The sequence below is a fragment of the Heterostelium album genome (genome assembly GCF_000004825.1).
Source record: "Heterostelium album PN500 unplaced genomic scaffold PPL_scaffold6, whole genome shotgun sequence".
Classification (NCBI taxonomy): Eukaryota; Evosea; class Eumycetozoa; order Acytosteliales; family Acytosteliaceae; genus Heterostelium; species Heterostelium album.
In genome coordinates, this window is record NW_008805068.1 from 1,888,967 (window position 1) to 1,912,481 (window position 23,515).

General features: G+C 32.5%; 10 protein-coding genes and 1 non-coding gene across 11 annotated transcripts; 7 read left to right on the forward strand and 4 right to left on the reverse strand.

Moving 5' to 3' along the window:
* Positions 1-3,212: 3,212 nt before the first annotated feature.
* On the forward strand, positions 3,213-5,797 carry PPL_07316 (major vault protein; the record flags this gene model as incomplete). Its single annotated transcript, XM_020578153.1, has 2 exons — positions 3,213-3,231; positions 3,339-5,797. 2 exons carry the CDS (start codon positions 3,213-3,215, stop codon positions 5,795-5,797), a joined length of 2,478 nt encoding a protein of 825 aa, XP_020432601.1.
* Positions 5,798-6,132: 335 nt separating this feature from the next.
* Positions 6,133-7,062, forward strand: PPL_07317 (HVSL domain-containing protein; the record flags this gene model as incomplete). Its single annotated transcript, XM_020578154.1, has 3 exons — positions 6,133-6,581; positions 6,657-6,816; positions 6,889-7,062. 3 exons carry the CDS (start codon positions 6,133-6,135, stop codon positions 7,060-7,062), a joined length of 783 nt encoding a protein of 260 aa, XP_020432602.1.
* A 103-nt stretch (positions 7,063-7,165) lies between these two features.
* Positions 7,166-7,887, forward strand: PPL_07318 (uncharacterized protein; the record flags this gene model as incomplete). Its single annotated transcript, XM_020578155.1, has 2 exons — positions 7,166-7,558; positions 7,663-7,887. The coding sequence occupies 2 exons, from the start codon at positions 7,166-7,168 to the stop codon at positions 7,885-7,887; spliced, it is 618 nt and encodes a 205-aa protein (XP_020432603.1).
* Positions 7,888-8,048: 161 nt separating this feature from the next.
* Positions 8,049-10,923, reverse strand: ncbp1 (initiation factor eIF-4 gamma middle domain-containing protein; the record flags this gene model as incomplete). The annotated part of the gene is made up of 8 exons (XM_020578156.1): positions 8,049-8,770; positions 8,988-9,294; positions 9,369-9,572; positions 9,674-9,829; positions 9,902-10,021; positions 10,124-10,329; positions 10,423-10,529; positions 10,631-10,923. 8 exons carry the CDS (start codon positions 10,921-10,923, stop codon positions 8,049-8,051), a joined length of 2,115 nt encoding a protein of 704 aa, XP_020432604.1.
* A 462-nt stretch (positions 10,924-11,385) lies between these two features.
* Positions 11,386-12,259, forward strand: PPL_07320 (uncharacterized protein; the record flags this gene model as incomplete). Its single annotated transcript, XM_020578157.1, has 3 exons — positions 11,386-11,505; positions 11,698-11,944; positions 12,003-12,259. The coding sequence occupies 3 exons, from the start codon at positions 11,386-11,388 to the stop codon at positions 12,257-12,259; spliced, it is 624 nt and encodes a 207-aa protein (XP_020432605.1).
* A 187-nt stretch (positions 12,260-12,446) lies between these two features.
* PPL_07321 (uncharacterized protein) lies at positions 12,447-14,027 on the reverse strand (the record flags this gene model as incomplete). The annotated part of the gene is made up of 3 exons (XM_020578158.1): positions 12,447-13,107; positions 13,291-13,399; positions 13,592-14,027. 3 exons carry the CDS (start codon positions 14,025-14,027, stop codon positions 12,447-12,449), a joined length of 1,206 nt encoding a protein of 401 aa, XP_020432606.1.
* An 838-nt stretch (positions 14,028-14,865) lies between these two features.
* PPL_07322 lies at positions 14,866-14,937 on the forward strand. Its single transcript has one exon. It is a non-coding gene; the product is annotated as a tRNA-Asp (tRNA).
* Positions 14,938-15,456: 519 nt separating this feature from the next.
* On the forward strand, positions 15,457-16,659 carry PPL_07323 (uncharacterized protein; the record flags this gene model as incomplete). The annotated part of the gene is made up of 3 exons (XM_020578159.1): positions 15,457-15,712; positions 16,173-16,312; positions 16,618-16,659. 3 exons carry the CDS (start codon positions 15,457-15,459, stop codon positions 16,657-16,659), a joined length of 438 nt encoding a protein of 145 aa, XP_020432607.1.
* A 942-nt stretch (positions 16,660-17,601) lies between these two features.
* On the reverse strand, positions 17,602-21,114 carry PPL_07324 (uncharacterized protein; the record flags this gene model as incomplete). Its single annotated transcript, XM_020578160.1, has 6 exons — positions 17,602-18,717; positions 18,794-18,951; positions 19,029-19,917; positions 19,995-20,288; positions 20,461-20,758; positions 20,888-21,114. 6 exons carry the CDS (start codon positions 21,112-21,114, stop codon positions 17,602-17,604), a joined length of 2,982 nt encoding a protein of 993 aa, XP_020432608.1.
* Positions 21,115-21,687: 573 nt separating this feature from the next.
* On the forward strand, positions 21,688-22,548 carry PPL_07325 (uncharacterized protein; the record flags this gene model as incomplete). Its single annotated transcript, XM_020578161.1, has 3 exons — positions 21,688-21,736; positions 22,225-22,410; positions 22,496-22,548. The coding sequence occupies 3 exons, from the start codon at positions 21,688-21,690 to the stop codon at positions 22,546-22,548; spliced, it is 288 nt and encodes a 95-aa protein (XP_020432609.1).
* A 321-nt stretch (positions 22,549-22,869) lies between these two features.
* PPL_07326 (LYR motif-containing protein) lies at positions 22,870-23,315 on the reverse strand (the record flags this gene model as incomplete). Its single annotated transcript, XM_020578162.1, has 3 exons — positions 22,870-22,938; positions 22,993-23,116; positions 23,215-23,315. 3 exons carry the CDS (start codon positions 23,313-23,315, stop codon positions 22,870-22,872), a joined length of 294 nt encoding a protein of 97 aa, XP_020432610.1.
* Positions 23,316-23,515: the final 200 nt, after the last annotated feature.

Sequence of the window (23,515 nt, forward strand, 5' to 3'; positions counted from 1 at the left end):
TATTTTTTTTATTGTTTTTTTTTTTTTTTGTGGGCATCAAAAAATACCAAAAAATAAAAAGTTACATCAATAAAAAAATTAAAAATAAATTGTTGTTTTTCTTTGACTTTGCACCTTTTGCGTTTTTGTTGTGTTTTTCATCAAATTTCTTTTCGTGCGTGAAATGGATAATAATATTTAATCTTAACAAAAAAAAAAATTCGAATTTTTTCCACTACACAATTCTCTGCCCTCACCACCTCTTATTACCTCCTATATAATTTTAGATATTTTATTGTTTGTTGATAATCAAGCCAGCCAGTATTTGCAATGACTATCACAAATTGATTTATTCAACTCTAATAAGCTAACAAGTTGGCTAAAATATCTAATATCTAATTTAATATAACTCTCACTTCTGTTTTGTTATGTTCTGTTATCTTCTGTTCTGTTTCTCTCTTGTTATTATTCTATTCTCTCCTCTTGATATTTTCTTTTACTTATTATAATAATTTAATAAAAATAAAAAATATAAATATCTTTTTGATCGACTAATCAAATCAATCTAATTTTGATTAGTTTAATAAATAATATAATAAAATAAATAAATAAATAAAATGAAATAAATAATAGATATGATAGGATAGCGATTTGTTATAATATAATATAATTATAATTCGATATAAACCAAAAAAAAAAAAGAATTTTAGGTTTTTCTACAACTACACAAATTATTTTAAAATTACAAAATAAATGGAATAGCAAAAGTAAATGGATGATTGATTGATTGATTGATGATGATGGTGATGATGATGTTGTTGTTAATTGTTAAATGTTAAATGTTGTAGTTGTAGTAGTTATTGTGTAATGGAGTGACAGCAGTAGATAGAGTAGTAGCAAAACAGTCGTAGTTCTCAAAAGCAAAAGTTTAAATTCAATTACAATCAAAATCTTTTCTTTTGTTAATAGGATCAATTTGAAACTACTTACTTTTTGTTGTTGTTGTTGTTGTTTGTTGTTAGTGTTGTTGTTGTTGTTGTCGTTTGATTGATTTATAATATTAACTAATTCACCCAACTAACTCACTACTTGATTAACCTTTTTGTAAAAACAAACCAACAAACAAGCAAACAAACAATTATAAATACCACCAATTGCTGCTTATTTTCTAAAAATGTTTATTCCATTTTTTAATATAATATGATAATAAATTATCATCATTTTTTTTTAGTATTAATAAATTTATAAATATATTAATTGTTTGTAGTGAGTGGATGTCAACTATCAAACAGGCATACAGACAGACAACAAACAGACAACTACCTAAAAGAACTTAACTTTTTTTTTTTCTACTTTTCCAATTCAATAAAACAATATATCAAACAATCAAACATATTATCACAACAGAATAACAAAAAGAGATAGGAGTAATTGTTTATCTGGCTACTATTGTTATTTCTAGTTCATCAACACCAATCAAATATCCAATTGAAGTTATGTGGAGTGATTTGGAGCACGACAACACTCGTATCGTTTTAATATGTGAAAATATTTTCAAAAATGTGGGAAAGATTCTATCATTCATAATCTTGTGTTGTGGTGATGTGTGTGTTTGTTAATGATACAACCAGTGTATTTAGATTTAAAAGAGATATAATACTTAATATAATATATTAAATATAAAAGTGAAGTATAGGAAGAATTAAAGTCATTTATTAATGAAAGCCAGTTTTTAAAGTAAAAAATTTTCAAATAAATTTAAAGTGGAACTTAACTCTTTTAGAGTCGTAGACCAACATTATGATTTTGATTTTGATTTTGATTTATATGAAATCTCAAACTCCACTGACCGAGCACAAATAATATTACATATTTTCACATTCTTTTATTATAATTTATTACATCTACCCAAAAAACTAAACAATAATCAACTTTCATTTTATCTAAATTTAGAAAAAAAAAATGGTTTAGATTTTTTATTTCCAATAAATCGATTTTTTGTTGGATCAAAAACAAATTTTTAGATTTGATTTATTCTTCCTTATTCTTTTTCTTTTTTTTGTGGGTGAGCTTGTTAAATCATAGCGTATAAATTTATCATAATCAATGTTAAATCATAATAATAATAATAATATTTGAATATCCAAAATTTACTGTAATAATAAATTTTAGTAGTTTTTTAATTTAACAAATTTTATGTATAAAAAATATTAAATGGAAAACAATGATCTTTGAGAAGTAAGCAATTTGTCAATCATATAATTTGTTTATTACCATTCAAATTGTCGATTATGAATTTGTAAGTGGTTTTTTTTTTTTAAATTTAAAAAAAGTTCGATCTGAAAAATATCGATAAAGTTTGATCAAAGCCTAAAAATAACGAATAGATGTAATCATTCAGTTACTACAATGAAAAAAAAAAAAGGTTTGTTTGACATAAATTTTGTTTATTAAAATCTAGTTCTTTGAGACTAAACAAACAAATAAAAATTGTACAATTTTTAAATAAAAACAAACTTTAAATGTATTATTTGTACAACAACTCTAAATGATAAACATTTAAAATAACTAAATAACTATTAATCTTTGTGTGGATAATATTTATTTATTTTTGTCGACAATTCTCAAATGTTATTATATCAATCATAATTTTACAAAAAATCAAATATATTAAATTAAACAATAACAAGAAAAATAATTAAAGATCAAATTAATGATTAATATTATAAAAAAAAAATTAAAAAAATCAAAAAAAGTTAAGATATTAAAAAAAAATGATAATAAAAAAAAAAAAAATTCAATAATTTTCAAAAAAAATTAATAAAAAAAAGTTTGAAAGGGTTGAAGTTGGTCTTTGTGAGAAAAAAAGCTCATTGTGCCCCTGTTTTTAGTGAGTTTTTTAATTCAAAAATATCAAAGGAGAAAATTCCAAGAATGTTGAAATTTTTAAATATCAAAATTTATTTGGAATTTTTGTCAAACAAAAAGCTATTGTCAATCTTTGTTTAAATTTAAAAGCAAGACCAACACTTTATTTAAATCATCATCTATCAATCATCAAATCAATATTCATCAACACCTTTCTTTTATATATATCTTTAAATAATATAATTATACATTATATTATATTTTCATTGTTATATTAAATATCACTCTAGTTTTAATTTCCCAACTTTAACTTTCTTCTTTTCTTCTTTATATATATAACTTTATAATATATTATATCAAACAAAATGGCTGATATTAACTCTGGTAAGATAAAATAAGATTATAATATTATTAACTCTATAACAACCAAAATCGATATACTAATCTAATAAAAATGTTATCTCTTCTTTTTTTTTATTAATATTTTTTAGTAATTAGAATTAAACCACACCAATACATTCATGTATTAGATAATAATACAAATGTTACTAGAGTTGAAATTGGTCCATTCACTTTTACACGTCAAGATCATGAGAAAGTAGTTGCTGGACCAGAGCCAATGATTATGATTCCATTGAGAAACTACTGTACTATTGCTAACCCAGTAGTTCGTAAGGATGATGGTGCTTTGGTTTTGGATGAATATAATCAAGTAAAGTTGAGACATGGTGATGAGGAAATCAGATTTTCACAAGACCCATTCCCATTGTACCCAGGTGAAAAGTTGGTCGGTAAGGTAACTGCCCTCCAAATCGTTCCACCAATGCGTGCATTGCGTTTGCGTGCCCTCCGTGACTTCACCGACAACAAGGTTCAACGTGTTGCTGGTGACGAATGGTTGTACGAAGGTCCAGGTACCTACCAACCACGTATCGAAGTCCGTATCGAAGAGGAAATCAAGTCGACTATCATCGCTCCAAACCAAGCTCTCAAGTTGCGTGCCAACAAGGCATTCACCGACCGTACCGGTGTCGTCAGAAAGGCTGGTGAGGAATGGTTGATCCGTACTGTCGGTGGCTACCTCCCAGGTGTCGACGAGAAGGTCATCGATACCATCAACGCCTACATCTTGACCGACAAGAAGGCTCTCCACTTGAAGGCTATCAAGTCATTCACCGACGAATCCGGTAAGGCCAGAAAGGCTGGTGAAGAATGGTTAGTCACCTCTGCCGACTCTGAAACTCACATTCCAGACGTATATGAAACCGTTGTTGGTGAAGTCCCAATTACCACCCTCTCCAACCGTCAATACTGCGTTGTCTTGGATCCAATCGGTACCACCGGTAAGCCACAACTCGGACAAAAGGAGTTGCGTAAGGGTGAACTCTCTTTCTTCTTGCGTCCAGGTGAATCATTGGAGCGTGGAATCCAAAACGTCTACGTCTTGAACGAACAAGAAGCTTTGTTGTTGCGTGCCAAGGAAACCTTTACCGAAGGAACCACCAACCATTTGGCCGGTGACCGTTGGATGATTTACGGTCCAACCGACTACGTTCCACCAGTCCAAGTCGATGTCGTCGAGAAGCGTATCTCCATTCCATTGGATGACAACGAAGGTATCTACGTCCGTGACATCAAGTCCGGTAAGGTCACCACCATCTCTGGACGTTCCTACATGTTGAAGCCAAACGAAGAGCTCTGGTCAATGGAACTCGAAAAGACCGTCGAGGAAATCTTGGTCAAGGACAACAACAACCCAGAGTTTGCCGACAACCGTGATAAGACCCGTGTCGTCACCTACCGTGCTCCACACAACTCTGCTGTACAAATTTACGATTATAAAGAGAAGAAGTCTCGTGTTGTCTTTGGTCCAGATTTAGTTATGTTGGGTCCAGACGAACGTTTCACCGTTCTCTCCTTGTCTGGTGAGAAGCCAAAGCGTCCACACATGATCAAGGCTATCGCCCTCTACTTGGGTCCAGATTTCATGACTGATGTTGTCATTGTCGAAACCTCTGACCATGCCAAGCTCTCCTTGAAGCTCTCATACAACTGGCAATTCACCGTCGACAAGACCAAGAAGGAAGATGCCGCCAAGATCTTCCAAGTCCCAGATTTCGTTGGTGACTCTTGCAAGGCTATTGCCTCACGTGTTCGTGGTGCCGTCGCTTCCGTCCCATTCGACGACTTCCACAAGCGTTCCGCTGAAATCATCAGACAAGCCGTCTTTGGTACCCAAGAGAACTTTGCCTTCACCTCTAACAACTTGGTCATCACCAACATTGATATTCAATCTGTAGAGCCAGTCGACCAACGTACTCGTGACTCCCTCCAAAAGTCTGTACAATTGGCCATTGAAATCACCACCAAGTCTCAAGAGGCTGCCGCTCGTCATGAAGCTGAGAAGTTGGAGCAAGGTGCTCGTGGTCGTTTGGAACGTCAAAAGATTAACGATGAGGCTGCAGCTGAGATTGCCAAGAAGGAACTCTTGGAGCTCCAGGCTCAATCTGCTGCCGTCGAGTCCACCGGTCAAGCTACCGCCGAAGCCCAAGCTACAGCTGAGGCTCAAGCCATCACTGCTCAATCCAATGTCGACCAAGCCAGATTGAGAGCTCAAGCCACCAAGATCCGTGCCGAGTCTGAATTGCTCTTGATCAAGCAAAAACGTGAAGCCGAGTTGGCCTACAAGAAGCAACTCGATGATTTGGAACTCCAAAGACAACGTGAACTCTCTACCATCGAAGCCAAGAAGTTCAAGCAATTGGTCGACTCCATCGGTCAAGAGACCCTCAAGTCCATCGCCCAATCTGGTCCAGAGATGCAAGCCAAGTTGCTCCAAGGTTTGGGTCTTTCTTCAGTTATGATCACCGACGGTTCATCACCAATCAATCTTTTCAACACTGCCAATGGTTTAATCGGTGGTGCCCCCAAAGCCAGCAAGAAGTTTTAAACAATCAAATCAAAACTTCTTTACAAAATAGAATAACAACCTGCTAAAATACTAACAAATAATATTAAATTATTATTTGTTTTTATAAATAAATATAAAATAAAATCTTGTAAATTATATATTCACAATCCAACAATTAAATTTCATGATAACTTTATTGTTATATTCTTTTTTTTTTTGGTTTATTTTTAATTAATCAATCTAACTTTTAACATTTATAATCTTAGATTGATTTCCCTTTTAAAGTGAGAAATTTGTGATAAATCAAACATTTGTGTTCGTTCACCTTTGGGATCAAAACAATTATTTTTTTTTTTTGTTATGATTTGTTTCGTATGGATCTTATCTTTCAGTATGAATCTGGTGATGAACGATCATCATCTGATTCAGAGGAAGAAGAGAAATCATGTTCAAAAGTGGTAAAGAAAATAAAGATTGACAAAATTGACAACAACAAAGTAGTGTCTACTGCTGATGAGATCCCAGATTTACCAGATGACTTATTCCCCGAGAGTATCAAAGAAGAGTTGGTATTGGACAATGGAAAGAAACGATTGTTTGAACATGTAGATGGAAACTATCCAACATATGTCTATGTTAAGATTCCTACTAGCGACGATATAAATGCAATGATAGAAGAGGTTGGATCAATTGCAAAAGAACATGATGTATTAGAGGTGGTAGACGATTACCATGTATCGCTTTCAAGAGTATTCACAATGAGGGAACATCATATAGATACATTTACATCTGAAATGACAACTAAACTAAAGAATATTAAAGAGTAACAAAAAAAAAAAAACCATTTATAAGAATAGATCTAGTATCTTTATTAACATTTACTAATCTTATTTCATAGATTTACTATTAATTTCGAAACTATATCTACATTTGTAAACGATGGTCAATCTAGATTGTTTTTCTCAGCCAATGTTTGTAGGAATGTAGATAAATTGAATGATACTATCAAAAAGATTGATCAAGTTCTCAAACAATTTAAATTCCCTGTGTTCTATGAGGTAATGTATTTCAAACTAGTTATTTTGATTCTAACTATTTATATCTAACTATTTATATCTATCTATTTATAGACACCTTTACCTCATCTCTCTGTAAACTGGAAGGCAATAGAACCAACAGATCCTTTAGTGATAAATCCAATTAAAGATATGCCCTTGAAACACTCAACAAAATCAACAATAGTAGATACAATCTATTGGAAGATAGGAAAGTATGAATTTTTTGTAAATCTTAACAAACAATGACCACCAAAAAATAAAAACGAATAATTATATCATCAGATTTAATGTTTCGGCGTGTCATGAAAAATGATCTTGATTCAGATTTAATTTCATTCAATTAATTAAAATGTCTGATAATAATAGTAATAATAGTGATAGTAATAATAATAATAATAATAGTAATAATGAAAATAAAACTACTTCATATCTAGAACAAAAGGTACAAAAATATTTAGATGAAAATCCACAACCTAAATTTGTAAACATGCCAGTGTTTGTTACTAAAGACATGCCTTTGTCTACATTCTTTTTGACGTCGGGTGCTTTGATATCGTTTGGTTTTCTTCTTGGTATAATGCTAGGTACAAGAAAAACTGGTGGTATAAAGACAACTCTGCGTAATGCACCACCAGGTACACTTGCCTATACAGCAAAGGCATTGTTTGGTGGAACTCTTCTATGTTTTGGTACAACAGGTGTTGCTTTATATGCATTAAAGAAATATAATAATATACAGACTGTATGAATCTTATTAACTAAATACTAAATTAGATCTAATCATTCATTAACGATTGTTTCATTCTTTTACTCTATAACTAACTACTACTTTCTTTAAAAAAAAAGGTTGATGAATTTGGAAAGTTTATGAGTTCAAAATTGTTTGGAATCGATCATACAAAGAGGAGAAATCAATTGATATTGGAAGAAGAAAGAATGAAATCTGTTGTTGGTGCCGAAGATCAGAGTAAATATGATAATGTTGATGACGATGAAGATGTTCACGATGTAATTAGTGCAATTTGGAAACCAGAGAATGATATCTCTAGTAGTCAAAAGAAAGAAGAATAAAATAAGATAAAAAAACTTGTTAAATATTATAATAGTAATAACATATTGTTTCTTTTTCATTTTCATTTATTACTATTATTATTATTTCTTGATTGTTTATTATTATTTCATTTTGTTTTCCATTTGTTTCTATTGAGCAGCATCTTCAGCAGCTTCAGATCTTATTGTGTAAATTGTTTAACGATTTCAAGGATTTCAGTGTTTGTTTCAAACAATGGTTTCAATTGGTTGAGATAACGTCTGGCAGTCGATTTGAGATGACCAGAGAGGATCTTGGTGGAGACTGGATCGATGTGTGGATTCTTTAGGAGGGCGTCGAGTGATTTGAACATAGTTGTGAAGAGTGTCTGTTGTTCGGTTTGTGCACTCTTGAGCTTCAATTCCTTCTCCGCAGAGTTCATCGATACTTCGTAGTCCTTGGCGAGTGTGTCGATGATGATATTGGTCTTCTCGATCGAGTTATAGATGATCTCCCACACGTAAGCATCGGTGACGACAACACCATTCTTTGGATCACCAGAGAGCAGCATAGCGATCGGGTCGATCGGTGCCAAGATCTTATAGGTAATGAGCTTATCGACAACGATAACAACATGTTGGTGTGATGACTGCCAGAATTGGAGGGTGCTCTTCAAGCACTCGAAACGGTCTTCATTCGACTTGATAGTGGTCTTGAACAAGGTGACATAACGCTCGATAGCGTAGGTAAGATGAGAGAAACTGGTCGATCCAATATGTAAAATACATTTAGTGACCAATTCGACGACATTGATATTCTCTGGAATGGCAGCGACCTGTTGAATGATATTCTCAATCGGTTCTTTCTGTTTGAATGACAACAGCAATTTGTGTGATTGTGAAACTAAATCTTTTGATTCTTCATCTAGATGATTAATTAAAGGTAGGAAGGATATTAGTAAGTGGATGCTATTGTTTTTGCTATGCTATTTACTACATACTGGTATTGGGATCAATGAATTTGAAATTGGGAGCGATTGCAGTTGGCAGGTAGGAATGGTATTCTGGTGGGAGGATCTGTTTGATTTTATCGAGATAACTAAGACGTACGATCGACTCTAGGAGTTGCACGATGAATTTACGTTGGAGGAGGATGAGCATGTCGTTCTCACCACCGTTCTCACCCAATGCTGCGGTGAGTGGAACACTCCAGTCCGACCAGACCCACTTGAACTCGTAGTTACTGAGATGGTGTGCAAACATCAATGAGAATCTGCTTACTATCTCTGTATCCATTTGATCGATATTCTCATACAACATATTGATTGCGTATGCGAAAACCGGAATGATAGTGGCATGTTGGTCACGGAACAAATCGACAAACATAACAGAGTAGTATATCGATTTAAATGATGAATGTGGTAATTTAAATGCTTCTGCTAATATAGTCTAAATAACATAATATAAATTAATAAATAACACTAATCATTATTCAATATTATCATCATCATTTTCAAACTTACTTCTACTACAATATGATCAATCTCTGTTTGAACTGGTAAAGAGTAGATGAATTTAGCAGCTTCTTTATGACTACCGTTGAAGAAGTAGAGAATATCGACGATATACTCTTCAATAACGTGTCTATCGATTGGTTTCAACTGTCCATCGGTACCATCATCAAATAATCTAAATACTGGGTTTGTATATAATGGATAGTTGAAATTCTAATAATAATAATAATAATAATAATAATAATAATAGTTTGTTCGATTTGTTAGTATACTAAATATAAACAATAATAATGATGATTGTTTATGATAATTACAGAATCTTCAGTTGGTATATTAATTGGAGTTAGAACATGTTGATTAGCTTCGGTGAAATCGAATGACTTGTTGATTTGTATGATTGAATCGCAATTCCAATTGTTTTCCTTTTGTGTTTTGATTTGCTTCATCAATAGCTCTAATCTATCATCATTCTAAAGACAATAACAATAATAACAAATATTAATAAACGATTCGAGTTTAACCATTTTATATGATCTAAATACCTCTGTAAATGATTGGAAGAATTTCTTTTCTGTTACAGATCTACTTGCCAAGTATGTTTCTAATTCCTCTAAAACGGTATCGAGTTGTTGTTGATGAGTTGGTTGAATATATTGTGCAACCTATATATATATAATATTGAATAATTGTTTGTTTATATGATGATTAATAACAATTGTATTAATATAGATTATGTTTATAAACTATTATATATATATAGTTACCCATGGAATTGTTGTCATGACAAGATAAATATAGAAATCAGACTTGGCTTGTGTGAATTGTGGTAGTGTCAAGACTGACATCAATGTCTCGAATACCTCAAAGATTGCAGAGGGTAACAATACATTGGTAGCAATCAAACATGCAATGAAACGTATCAACAACTTGGCAGATGCAAACTTTTGTTTAGCAAGTGCATCATTTAATTCTGTTATTAAATCAATATCAAATAAAAAAAGAGTTAGAAGTTTACACTAGTAATATTATTAATGTATATTAACAGGTATATAATACAACTTACCATCAACCAAAGTACAAACAATCTCTTTACCAAATTCATGATTCTTCAAATTCATCTTTCCGACTATGGTAGCATAGATTGGTGTTTTATAAGGTAATTGTGAAATACTAAAGTGAAGAAAGAAAGAAAGATATAATATATATATAAGTAAAAGATTAAGATTATAAAGTAGATTGTTAATTCGATATATATAAGATTATAATCTTACCATTTGAATAATATATTTTGAATGGTTGAACTGTTCTTTGATAGATCCGGTAGTAATACACCGACCAAACCTTCGATGTTCGAATTGAGTGCAGTTGTCGATTTGTCACCGATACGAACAATCAATGAGGTCAACTTTGATTTGACATCGTCCTCTGGATTGGTTTGCATCGATCTATTTCCACCGCCACTACCACCGCCACCTCCACCACCACTACCTCTTCTGTTTCCACCGCCACCGCCACCACTACCTCTTCTATTGTATTGAGGTGAACTTCCAATATTGAATGACATTTGTTTTGCTTGCTTCTAAGTGAGATAAAGAAAGAGTACTACTTTAAACAACAATCGATTCGATTCTGAGTTGAAACAAACTATCTATAACAGATTCCACACAAACAATACACCACACACAATAAATCTAAATTGTTGTTATTTATTAAAATATTAACCAATTTAGATTAGTTTGTGATTGGTTCGACAAGGGTGTTTCGTATCTATTATTAATTTGATCAAAGTCAATATAAATTTTTAGAATTTTTTTTTTGCAAAATTTTTGAAAACTAACTCCATGAGTCTGATCATCATTATAAGTCACAGTATTACAAGGAAAGGTTACGATTTGAATAAGTTACAGTTTGGAGACATTCTATAATATTAGAATTCTTTGATAAACATTTGTAGAAGCACCCTTGTTGTTTTTTTTACAAGAAGAAGCCAGTTTTTTTTGTAAATTTAAATCTCCTCATTAATGTAATGGTGGAGGTCTTAATCACTGTAATGAATCCTCACACACTATCATCATATAAAATCATTGAAGAAGATTATACCACACCAGTCATAGACACCATCAACATAACAAATATAAAATTACCTGTTTGTGAATCAAATTTTCACACAAATATCCCACTATGAAAAATATTTCTGCCGCCAACATATTTCAAATATATAAATTCGGTTACCAAACTAATATATTTAAGAGCAAACTGCCTTGGAGTAACTGGACATTGGCTAAACAATCAAATCTTTAGTTATTTGAGTCCAAACATAGTAGTTTTAATCTTATAGTTTACATTTCATCGGACTGCTCATCAATCTCATCAAGTTGAGATGGCTTGCCAAAACACCAAGACAAATCGCCGATACAAAGAAATGTGGTTCGTTCTCCTACAGCACAAGCTACGCCATGAACTTGCTCTATCTCCAAATCTGTTTGGCATACTCCACAATGACACCATTCATTTCTGGGTATCGACACCGGAATACCAATCGGGTGGTTCACTCTATCCAAGTGCATTCCGTCGTACCATTGTCGGTTTGATCATCTGCCAACTATTGATGATGGTGTCTTCAATGGCTATAAATTCTTCTAGGTAATCTCGTTGTTATTCCACTGATTGTAACTGTTGTATTTGCCGCCTACTGGGAAGTGTTGTTCCACTACAAGTCAAAGCACGGTGTACTAGATGCCGACCAACAAGATCTCATTCGATTCAATCGCGACCACGATTCCGGAGAATCCAACTCTGGACAATCGATCGACCTTCAAAAATCAAGCATCCAAGAGGATCTTCCACTCAGAATCGACCAAACCGAATTCTTTGACAAGTGTTACTCCTACCAAGATTAAAATGGAACTCAATACCGTCCACCTTACTATTCACCCCTTATGGCAATTAATTTTAATTGTCAACAAGGACCTTCAAGTCCATAACTAAATATATAATAATATATTAAAAAAATAAAAATAAAAAAATAAAAAACAAATAACTAATAAAATGTTTAAATATTTCTTATCAAAATTATTTCTTATTTTTTTATTCTACATTTCTACAAAAAGTATGGAAGTGTTTTACAACTCTATATAGACTATAATCTTTTGATCGATTGAGTAAATCTACCAATGTACTACAACACAACTTATTGACTCTGATTATTCTGATGTTCTTGTTGGACTTAACAAACATCTTTATCTCTGGGCAGTCTGAGATTTGATAGTCCAATGAGAAGGTGTGAACTGATTTATTAGATGCTAGGTTGCTAAATAGCGACTGAATGTTGCAACTTGGCATGATCTTCTTGATTGTATACAGTTTTAATATTTCAACGTTGCAATATTGAGAACCAAGGAATGAAAAGTCATCCATACTATTCTCAGTGATAGAGAGGAATCTGATATTCTTGAATATTAAATTGTTGGTGAAAATAGGAAGATTGAGCATTGCTTTGAAATTGTATTTCAAATCTAACCACTCCACTGCTGAATGCTCTGATTGTTTCTCGAGATGTCCAGCATCTAGATTGTTGAATGTTTGCATTGCCAACTTTTTGATCGATCCAATATTGATGGTGAGTGGCAATGGGAAATCCTCAAAGTAAGTTATCTTGAAACTGGTGATCTTGTTATTGGTCGCCAACGTCTCATTTAGAGATCGAATTGTGGATTCATTTGTTTTCATATCATCAGCGAAATCGAATCTGATATTTAATTTACTCAGATTGGTCATCTGATTGATAAACGAGAAATCCAGGGTGTGCTCCGCTCCAAATTCAAATTGGAGAATTAAAGAGTTGAGATTCTCGAGACTGATCAATGCACGTCGGTATTCTGGGTTGGTAATGAACTGGATTTGGTTATCATCCAAACTAATGACAGCATACCTAAGTGACTTGGCAAGACTCTGGATGGAATATACCCGATATAAAGTGTTGGCTGGATACTCTTCTGGGAAATTAAAGATATACAGTGAGTTGATATTCTCTAGAGACTCTAGATATTCAATGTACTGAGTGAAACTATTACTTCTCTGGAGCTCGGTTGTAGGTACGTTGTAATGCTTGGAATGGGTCATATGATACATGAGTCGGTTGGTTTTGGCTAGATGCGGTCTCAGTTTGTTCAGATATTGGAGTGTAGCGTTGGTCAATCCGCCAATATCCAGAACCAGACTATAGATCATACCGGAATCGAGCAACTCTATTAGACGATCGACTTGGCGGTTGTAGATTGCAATCTGGTCAGCTATATCAGTGGTGATGGTCATCTTAAAAGAGACTATACAGTTGGTAGGATATGGAATTTCGATATCATAGAAATGCAGCTGTCCTTCACCTTCGTTGGCCGGGTGGTATTTCATTCCGGTGTTTCTCACGTGGTTGAGAGTAGACACCATGAAATCAGTACTACCAAAATGAACATCCAAATATGAAGTGTACTTGAAATAGAGACGATCTACAACCACCGACCATCTCTTACATACCAACGCTAGCGTGAGTTTCCAAGTCAGTGGGAAATATAGATTTCTGTTGTTCACACCAACCCAATTCTTAATTGGGATATGCGAACTTTGGAATATATAATTCAATATCTCCTCATGTAAAATAAAAGTTAATTTCATATTTAGTTAATATGGTAACACCGATCTGCGATTTGATCAAATCAATTTAAAAAAAAAAAAAAAAAAAAGAAAAAAAAAAAAATAGGTCCTTGGATTTTATTTGGATAAAAAAATCATGAGCACTAATATGAACTACAGAAAGCCTCTGAGTCTTTCTAACTTCTTTAGCAATTAGATTGGTGCTTGAATCTTTGAGCTATTTCGACCGAAGAATTTAGTTGATTTTCTGATTAGTTTGTGGTATTCTGGTTTATCTAGTTGATTGATGTTGTTGTTTGTTGAATTTGAGAAGGTGAGTGTGCTGACAGGAGTTGAAGGTGAGTTTCCAATAGAGAATTCAGACCTGGTTCAGTTCTATTAAGTTTCGGTAGAGGTCGTTTTTGTTGCCATTTTAAAGAAGTCTTTCACCTGATTCTTAATATTTTATTTTTATTTTTTTTTTATCATATCTTGAAGAATACTCAAATGGATTTTATTTTATTTGTTTATTTGCTAGCGAGGTGGGATGCCGTTGGGAAGTTCCAGGTTTGGTTCCAGATGAGTTTGAAATCGTCTAGCTTCTTCATTTGGATTGATATGCTTTAATGTTCGAGTTGTTTCGACCGAAGTCTTGTTTTGATTTTCTGATTAGTTAGTGGTATTCTAGTTTAGCTAGTTTGTTAAAGTTGTAGGTTGTGTCATAGAAGTTTGCTGTGGAGAATCCATGTTACAATAAATAATAGAAATCAAGATATCTCCTTTTACTCAGCAGGTAATTTGTAATAATCCAGACCTGGTGTAATATAAAGCAATACGTTTCGGTGTAGCTCGTTTTTGTTTGAATGATGAAACATCAACTCCCCCTTTGGTCTAGTGGTGAGGATTTTCGCCTGTCACGCGAAAGGCCCGGGTTCAATTCCCGGAAGGGGAGAAATATTTTTATTGACCTATCAAAAAATCATGTTCCGCCTGCGGTAAGTCTCATTTTGTAAAAATAAAAATAACTGAAAGAAGCCCAAGCCTCTTTGGCCAAGCTGGTCTAACTACGTGCCACCACTTTATACTATTGTTCATCAACACGCAACTACTGTTAGATCTATTCTATCCTAATACTACTCAACTTATTAATTAATAATTTATAACAATACAGTAAAATTACTATTTTTTTACCATCTAGTACCAAACTTAAAGATTAGTATATATCTTTTATATTTTTAATTTATTAAAGTTAAATAATATATTAGGAATAAGTACAAAGTAAGATGTATTCAAATATATAAGTCTTAATTTAAAAAAATAAAAATAAAAAATAAAAAAAAATAAAAAAGAAAAAAAGTTATAAACTCAAACATGACAATTATTTAGTATTGTTTGAAAACAAGATAATTATTTATTTTATTTTATTCTTTAAAAATAATAAATTTAATGAAATATTATATATATATTTATAATGTCTATAACAGAGATACTTAGAAAAAGAATAGTAGATAGTTTCAATAGAGGTGACTCACAAGCACAGATAGGTCGAACTTTTGGAGTTAGTAGAGGAACAGTAGTAAATAGAATCAAAAGATTCGAACAAATAGAATCTTTGAAAGATAGAGTAAGAACAGGTAGACCAAGAATATTCAGTGACAGAATCAGAAGAGCAATAGTCAGATTTTTGTTAATTCGAGAATGTATGACCGTTCCCCAAGTGCAACAATGTATCGAGAGATGATTCAATAGGTTCGTTTCTATTAGCCAGATTCACAGAAAATAATCCATCAACAATTTCTTGTATACAAACCTCTGTCGAAAAAACATGATTTGACACTGGCTGCAATCAAGGCAAGGTTGGCTTTCGCCAAAGAACATCGTCACTGGACAGTGGACCAATGGAAGCACTGTATATTCACCGATGAGTCTACAATCGAATCAAATCCTAAGAATTACTATCAATATGAATGGAACAGACTTGGTTGCAACAGATTCGAAAAAGTTTACAGGATGAGGAGATACCTGCGAAGGAAGTTTAATTTTGGGAGTTGTGTGACACCCGTCGGAACAGGCTATCTTGCTGAAATCGAAGGAACTTGGAAAACCAACAATATATAGAGATTCTCCAAAATCAAAACATCGATTCTATTCAGCTTTATCGTGGAAACGTACGACAATATATTCTAGTTCAAGACAATTGTCCAGTTCATACCGCCAATAATGTGGTCAACTTTATGAGAGCTCGACGTTTAAAAAATCTATTCATACCGGCATACTCACCAGATATTAATATCATCGAGAAACTATGGGGAATAGTTAAAAAGATAGTAAAGAATCACATGTACAGTCACCCTGGCGCGGATATGATGGAGGTGATCTGTGAGATATGGGAGGATATTGACCTACAATTAATTGACCATTTATATGAATCACTTCCAAACCGAATGGATGCTATTATACAGACAAAAGTCAAATGGACCATATATTAAATAAATTATTTTTTTTAAAAATTATTTTTTCTTCAAAACATCAACTGTCACCATTCCGTACTAAATAATTGTCATGTTTGAGTTTATAACTTTTTTTCTTTTTTATTTTTTTTTATTTTTTATTTTTATTTTTTTAAATTAAGACTTATATATTTGAATACATCTTACTTTGTACTTATTCCTAATATATTATTTAACTTTAATCAATTAAAAATATAAAAGATATATACTAATCTTTAAGTTTGGTACTAGATGGTAAAAAAATAGTAATTTTACTGTAATAATAATAATAATAATAATAATAATAACATTTTATTGGCTATATTTCTCACGGCCTGTGTGAGAATGTATATATAATATAAAACACGAACTAGCAGGTTAATATCAATACCTGCAATTTGTTGACTGATCATGAGTCAACAAATCTTTTTTTTGCAAAAAAAAAAAAAAAAAAAAAGCTGGTCCTTTAGTCCTGTGAAATGTTTGGTGATGGTACCCAATACAAGCTGGAAATATCGTCAAGAGAGCAGTCACCTATTACACCAAATCAATCGATGCCAATTACAGTACCACTAGCTTAACTTCACAATAGCTAATTCTTTATCCCATGGAGTCACTGTCGATTGCTCTGCAATAACGAATAAATTTAAATCTGATTGGAATCTTAATCCTTCAAACTAATTGCCACTAGTTTATACAGTTGTTCATCAACACTTAACTACTGTTAGATCAATTCTATCTAAATACAATATTTAGTATATTCAATAATCTGAATAAATTCTATTACTTCGCGTTAAACTCAATGTATTCATTATTGAGAAGATTGACAGCTGAGTAATGAATAACTTAATTTAGAAACAACAGATTTAATTTAATTATTATTTGGATCTCAGGTGATTTCCTTTGAGAAGCAGGTGAAGTTTTAACATACAGGAATTGCACAATCAACTGACTTTGAAAGTTGGTGAAGTGCATCTATAATATCATCATATTGAAATTCATTGTTTTCAGATAAATCTCATTGATTAGTATATTTATTTAATTTTTTAATAATATATTTGAATAAAGGTACAACAATGCAACCAAAACTTCAATATATATCAATCTATTTATTTTAATTTGAACTTTCATTGTTGTGGAAATGCAAGTTGTAAAACGGTTGGATGAATTTGTTGGATTTGTTGGTTGAACGATTGATGTATTGTAGATGATTCTTTCATTTTGTTGATTAGATAGGTTGACATATCGACTGTGTTGACTGGGTCGTGAGACGACACGATCTTGAGGTTAATGTCTACCAAGCTGGTTTCGGGCAATACCAGTCCATCCTCGGAGAAACTGATCAGTGAAAGGTCGATTGGATCGATGTCTGCACGAAGACCAACAACAATGGTGACAATAGGTGAAATGAGCTCGGCTACTTCCGTTCGTTGCACTGCCAGCAAATTGGAGAGTGCAACCGCTGTGAGTTTGCGTGCCTCCGAGGTACCGATCGAATCGATACGGTCGAACCAACCGTCAAAGAAAGGACGATAGGCAACACCGTACTTATCCATAAAAGCAAAGAATCCAAGTGGATTCATCGCAATCAACCGAGCGAATATATTGAAATAGTGAACGATTGCCAGTTCTGTCTCTTGAACTTGATCATTCTCTTCGTCACCACCGCCGCCACCACCGTTGATTCCATTGATAAGACAATTCAACTTGATAAATACCGGTTGTAATAATACTGCTCCCTCCACTGGATACACTTGAAGTACACGATCGATTGGTCGCATTGTTGAGAGCAAACTCTCGTCTTTGATGTCACCGAGTAGCATCAATATGATCTTGACAATCTGCTCACCGTAGATGACAAACAACTGTTTTCCACCGATGAGAATATAGGCATCCAATATCTTTAGTGCCATCTCGTTGTGTTCGAATGTCTTTTGAATGATGGCCAACAAGTTGCCAAACAACTTGAGCAACGGCTCCGAAAATTCTTTGGCTCGCACAATGAGAGCGTGCCACAGCTCGAGAGCGTCTTCAATGAGGTAAATCGATTCCTCCGTATCGGGAGTAGTCGATTGTTCGATCACCGGCAATAGGAATCCATAGAATTCAGTGGCATCGTTATTCAAAGCCTGAAGGAACAACGTCAGATTTCTAACAATGGCACTCTTCAAATGATGTGGAGCTTCACCATTACTCCACATATCAGATACCAATGTCATTATATTATTTCCAAATGGTTTAATCTATTTAACAAAACATTAGTCAACATGATCTTTAAAAACAAATTAAAATCTACAATAAATTAGTTAGTTTACTTACTTTTTCATTTATTTTAATGTAAACAGAACCTAATGTTTCTAATAATTTACATTTGATATCTACATTTGTGACTCTTTTCGATAGATTAAAAATAGATAACAATGTTCTATCTGCGTATGGAACAAAATCTTCTAATTCTGTTTGATAGTCATCGATATCTAAATACATATAGACAATTAAGAAATAGTTAATTAACATTGTTATGATATTTATAATTGATATCAGTAATAATTACATGATCTTAATGACTCTTGTGCTGTTAGTGCAATGACTAAATCATCGTTCGATGTCAACTCCAATACTAGATTGATAATGAATGGTTTCAAGTTGACTGGAATCTTTGGAATCCAATAACCGACCAACCAACAGACACGACGTCTAATGATGTTGTATCGTTTGTCTTGCATCTGTAACTCCTTCATAAAGACATTGGAGAATAGCTGTTCGAAGCTAACATTATCGTAGAGGTCGTAGTATCCAAGACCGACAGTCATGTAGCACGCTTCCTTCAGGAGAATCTGCTCGGTGCTCAGCTGCTGCTGCTGGTTACCGTCGACTGTCATGTGTCCACTCGTCACGTAGTTGAGCATCTCAAGCACCGTCCTCACACCGATCTCGTGAAAGTGTCGCATCAACAGGATGAACAGCGAGTAGGAACACGGTTTCATCTCGTAGGCGTTGGTCTCGGCACCGCTATCGATGTCGTTGATGAATTGCTCGGGATCCTCTTGCCACTGAGCGAGTTCGTCGCCGTTGAGAATCAGGTAGTTCGAGACGAGTGCACGCAGCAACTCACTCAGCACCTCATTACTAAAGAACTGGTGAATCGATTGCTGTGCTTTGATGGTCGGTGTCATCACGGTGGCAATCGAGTGTTTGGCAGCCAAACTCGACATCGGAGTGACTTCATCTTCATTCTCATCGTAGATCATATCGCTTTGATAGCTAGTACAATCGACGACATCCTTCAAGAAAGTAAGCGATTGCACCAAACTCTTCTTGAACACATGAACACCAGCTTTTGCATGATTGAAACTAATAATCTGTTGATTGAAATAGACCAATGATTTCGGTAGGAAATCAATAAAAGATAATGGATTTTGTGTTTGTGTTTTAACCAATATCTAAACAAGTTATTGGATCGTTAGTTTAGAATAAGATATAGGTAATTTAATGATAATGATAATGATAATGTTGTTACCTTTTGATTAACTGTTATTAGTTGATCGTAGTTTTGGGTGAATGGGTGATCCGATGGTAAGAGTTGAATGAGCTCACGGAATAGATGTAGCTGTGGAAGTAGAGTGAATAGTAGATCGAAATGATCGACAATCTCTGGTGTCTCTTGATATTGTGTATAGCCATTGACAATGACACGTCTCAATATCTTCGATACCAATACCAGCAACTCCAATGAATTCAAATGAGTTTGTATAAACATCTCCAATTGCTGCTGTTGTAGCTGTTGACCACTGCTCTTAACACCATCCAACAGCTTTATGAAACCAGACGATCCATCTCTAAAGAATTGACTAAAATATTTAAATAACTGTACAGATACCTATAGAATCAAAGTTATATATTAGAACAAGTTAACAAAACAACAACAACAAATTCAATTTCATCCATTTATAAATGTCCGAAAATAGTGGTTATAACTAACTTACTTGATAATATGATTGTCTATCAGGTTGGAATCTGCGTGATGCCAATTCATTGACCACTGCTTTTATTGTGGTGAGTGCACTCTTTTTGATAGTGTCATTTCCATTCTCATAGAGATTCAACAATGAGTTGAAGAGTGTTGGCCAATGTGCGGGAAAGTCGACTCTTGCAATCTGAGAGATGATGATAGCGAGATGTGCACTGATCTTTGCATTCTGACCTTGATGATCAAACTTTGTCAACAATTCAATAAACTGTGATCTATATACTTCTTTTTCCTGATCGGTTATAATTGAATTGCTATTATTACAATAAAAGATACATAGATAGATAGAGAGAGAGATAGATCAATGCGATGAATGTGGTGGTGTCAGTACACAACATCAAAAAGAAAATGAAATATTACAAAAGCAACATGTAACTACTTACTTTTTCTTTCTCCAAATCGATTGAATATGATTCTTTAATACTATGGTTGCAACGTATTGTACTAGTTGCGAGACATTGTTGTCAAAGAGTAGCGCTATCAGTGCACCTGTGAATCCTTGGACATCGTTTAGCTGTTTGATCTGCTGTTCTGTCACTCTCAATAGTTCGGTGTCTGCCGACAACACATTTGAAAGCAATCCACACAACTGTTCCTTTGTGAAATTCATCTAAGTGAACGATGTAAACTAAAGAAACAAAACAAAATGAAACAAAGATCTTTATTGTATGTTTTTGTTTTTTGTTTAAAACTTTTTTAAAAAAAACCACCACTTTGATTTAACAACACTTTCGTGCAATAAATACTATTCAAAGAAATCATATCTCCACACACTACTATATTGAATTATACTTTACAATCAAACGAACAACAAGTTGACTACAGTTTAGTTTTTATTTTCAAAAAAAAACTAAATCGATCAATAACAAATAACTATACTAAAAAATTCAAATAAAAAAAAAAAGAATATCACTTTAAATGAACTCAAGTTAAAAAATATCAATTATTTTAAATTTGTTGCAATAAATATTCATAACATGTAAGATATCTATATTTTTTGATCAGTTAGTTATATTCAAACTCTTTATTTTGTTTTTATATTTTTTTTTTTAATTTTGATTTTTTTTTTTTAAAAAAAAAACCGAATGATCCAAAAAAAAAATTTTGATATCGTCGTTGCTTTGGTGGAAATTTGTTGTTATTTTTTTTTGTCAATAATCAATTATATAGATAATATTTTAAAATGAACAATAGAATCTTTGTTGCCCGTCTCCCATGGTCTGTTTGCAAGAGTATGTGTTTTACATAAAATGATCATGAATCTCATCACTATTGTCGCACAGAGTCTATAAAAATATGAATATCAACAGTTCAACACAGTAATAATTCAACCACATTCATATTCAGTTTAATTCAACTTCTCCAGTCAATTCGATTCAAGCTGAAAAGATTAAGATAAAAAAATAAGAAATATTCAAAAAAAAAACAACTATACATTTCATGAAATAAATGAACAGTGAAGGTTGTTGAAGCAGCAAAAAATAAAGATAAAAGGAATTGTAATCGATTAAATGACATTGCATTGAACTGTGTTGGATTGGAATGGATTGGATAGGATAGGATTAGATTTGATTATATGTGCATATGACAATAATAATAATAATAATAATAATAATAATAATAATAATAATAATAATAATTAGATAAAGATGACATAAAATCAAAGGAATACAACAACAACAAATACTAATTTAAATAAACCTATGTTATAAATAAACAGTCGCTTTGAGAAATCACTTTGCTAAATACGGTCCAATCTCTGATGGATACGTAGTTTTGGATCGTATCACCAGACGTTCAAAGGGATACGGTTTCGTCACTTTCGCCAGCCAAGAGTCTGCTCAAAACGCCGTCTCTGCTCAACACGAAATCGAAGGAAGACAATTGGTTGTAAACATTGCTTTTGGTAAGTTATAACAATAAACCTTTTCTCATGATAGAATTTAATTAACTAACACTCTTTGTTTAATTAATATAATTAATTCAATCAGATAAAAACGCTGGTTCAACTCAAAAGTCAACTCAAGACGAAGTCGATGCTTAAATAATTTTAAATATATAAAATATAATATGACTAAAAAAAAAACAAAACAAATACATTTAAATTAAACAAAAAAAAACTTTAAACTTTTAAAACTTAAATTTAAAACATTATTATCATTGCAATGCAAATTTGATATATCTGTAATTGAAAAAAGATAATGAATATTCAGATTATTATAATGATGAGAGATTGACTAATTGAAGTTGATTTTAAAATAATAACTTTTAATTAATTAAACTTTAATTTAATTTAAATAAATACAAGAATTTGATACTAGTTTTTTATATATATATATTATTATAATCGCTATATATTATATGTTTATACTTTTTGAAAAGGGTTACCAGTACCTCCTGACTCAGGATCTTTATCGATTTTACCAGTTAACATCTTAGTTTTTATAGGTTAGTTAAGTTTTAAAGTTTAGTATCAACATATACATACACCATGTTGTATTCTCATTAAACAATCACGACCAACCATGATCATCTCTACTTGTTTATGTGGATCTGTTTCGAATTTCGAATTTTCATATTCATTTCTTACACTATCTCTTAAAATGACTTTCCTTTAAGAAGAGTATATATGGTATTAATAAAACTGTATTCAAATATCAACTACTACAACAACAATAACAACAATAGTTATTATAACAATGATATTTACCAAGGTATACCTTGTTCGTTTGTATGAGTGAAATGCCTCAAAGTTCTCATAATCTCTCTATATAATTTAATTGCTTCTCTATTTCCTGTACTAACAATCATCTTTTAACTTTCTTTCTTTCTTTTTTTATCAAGTAGTAGTAATGTTATAGTAATATATATATTATCTAATAATTATGTGTTACAAGTTAAAGATAAATAAATTATTGAGGAAACGAACTTCCATTGCCCTTCAGCAGATATGTTTTTTTTAACACCCCCTTTTTTTTTTTTTTTTTTTTTTTTTTTTGAAATTCAACTGT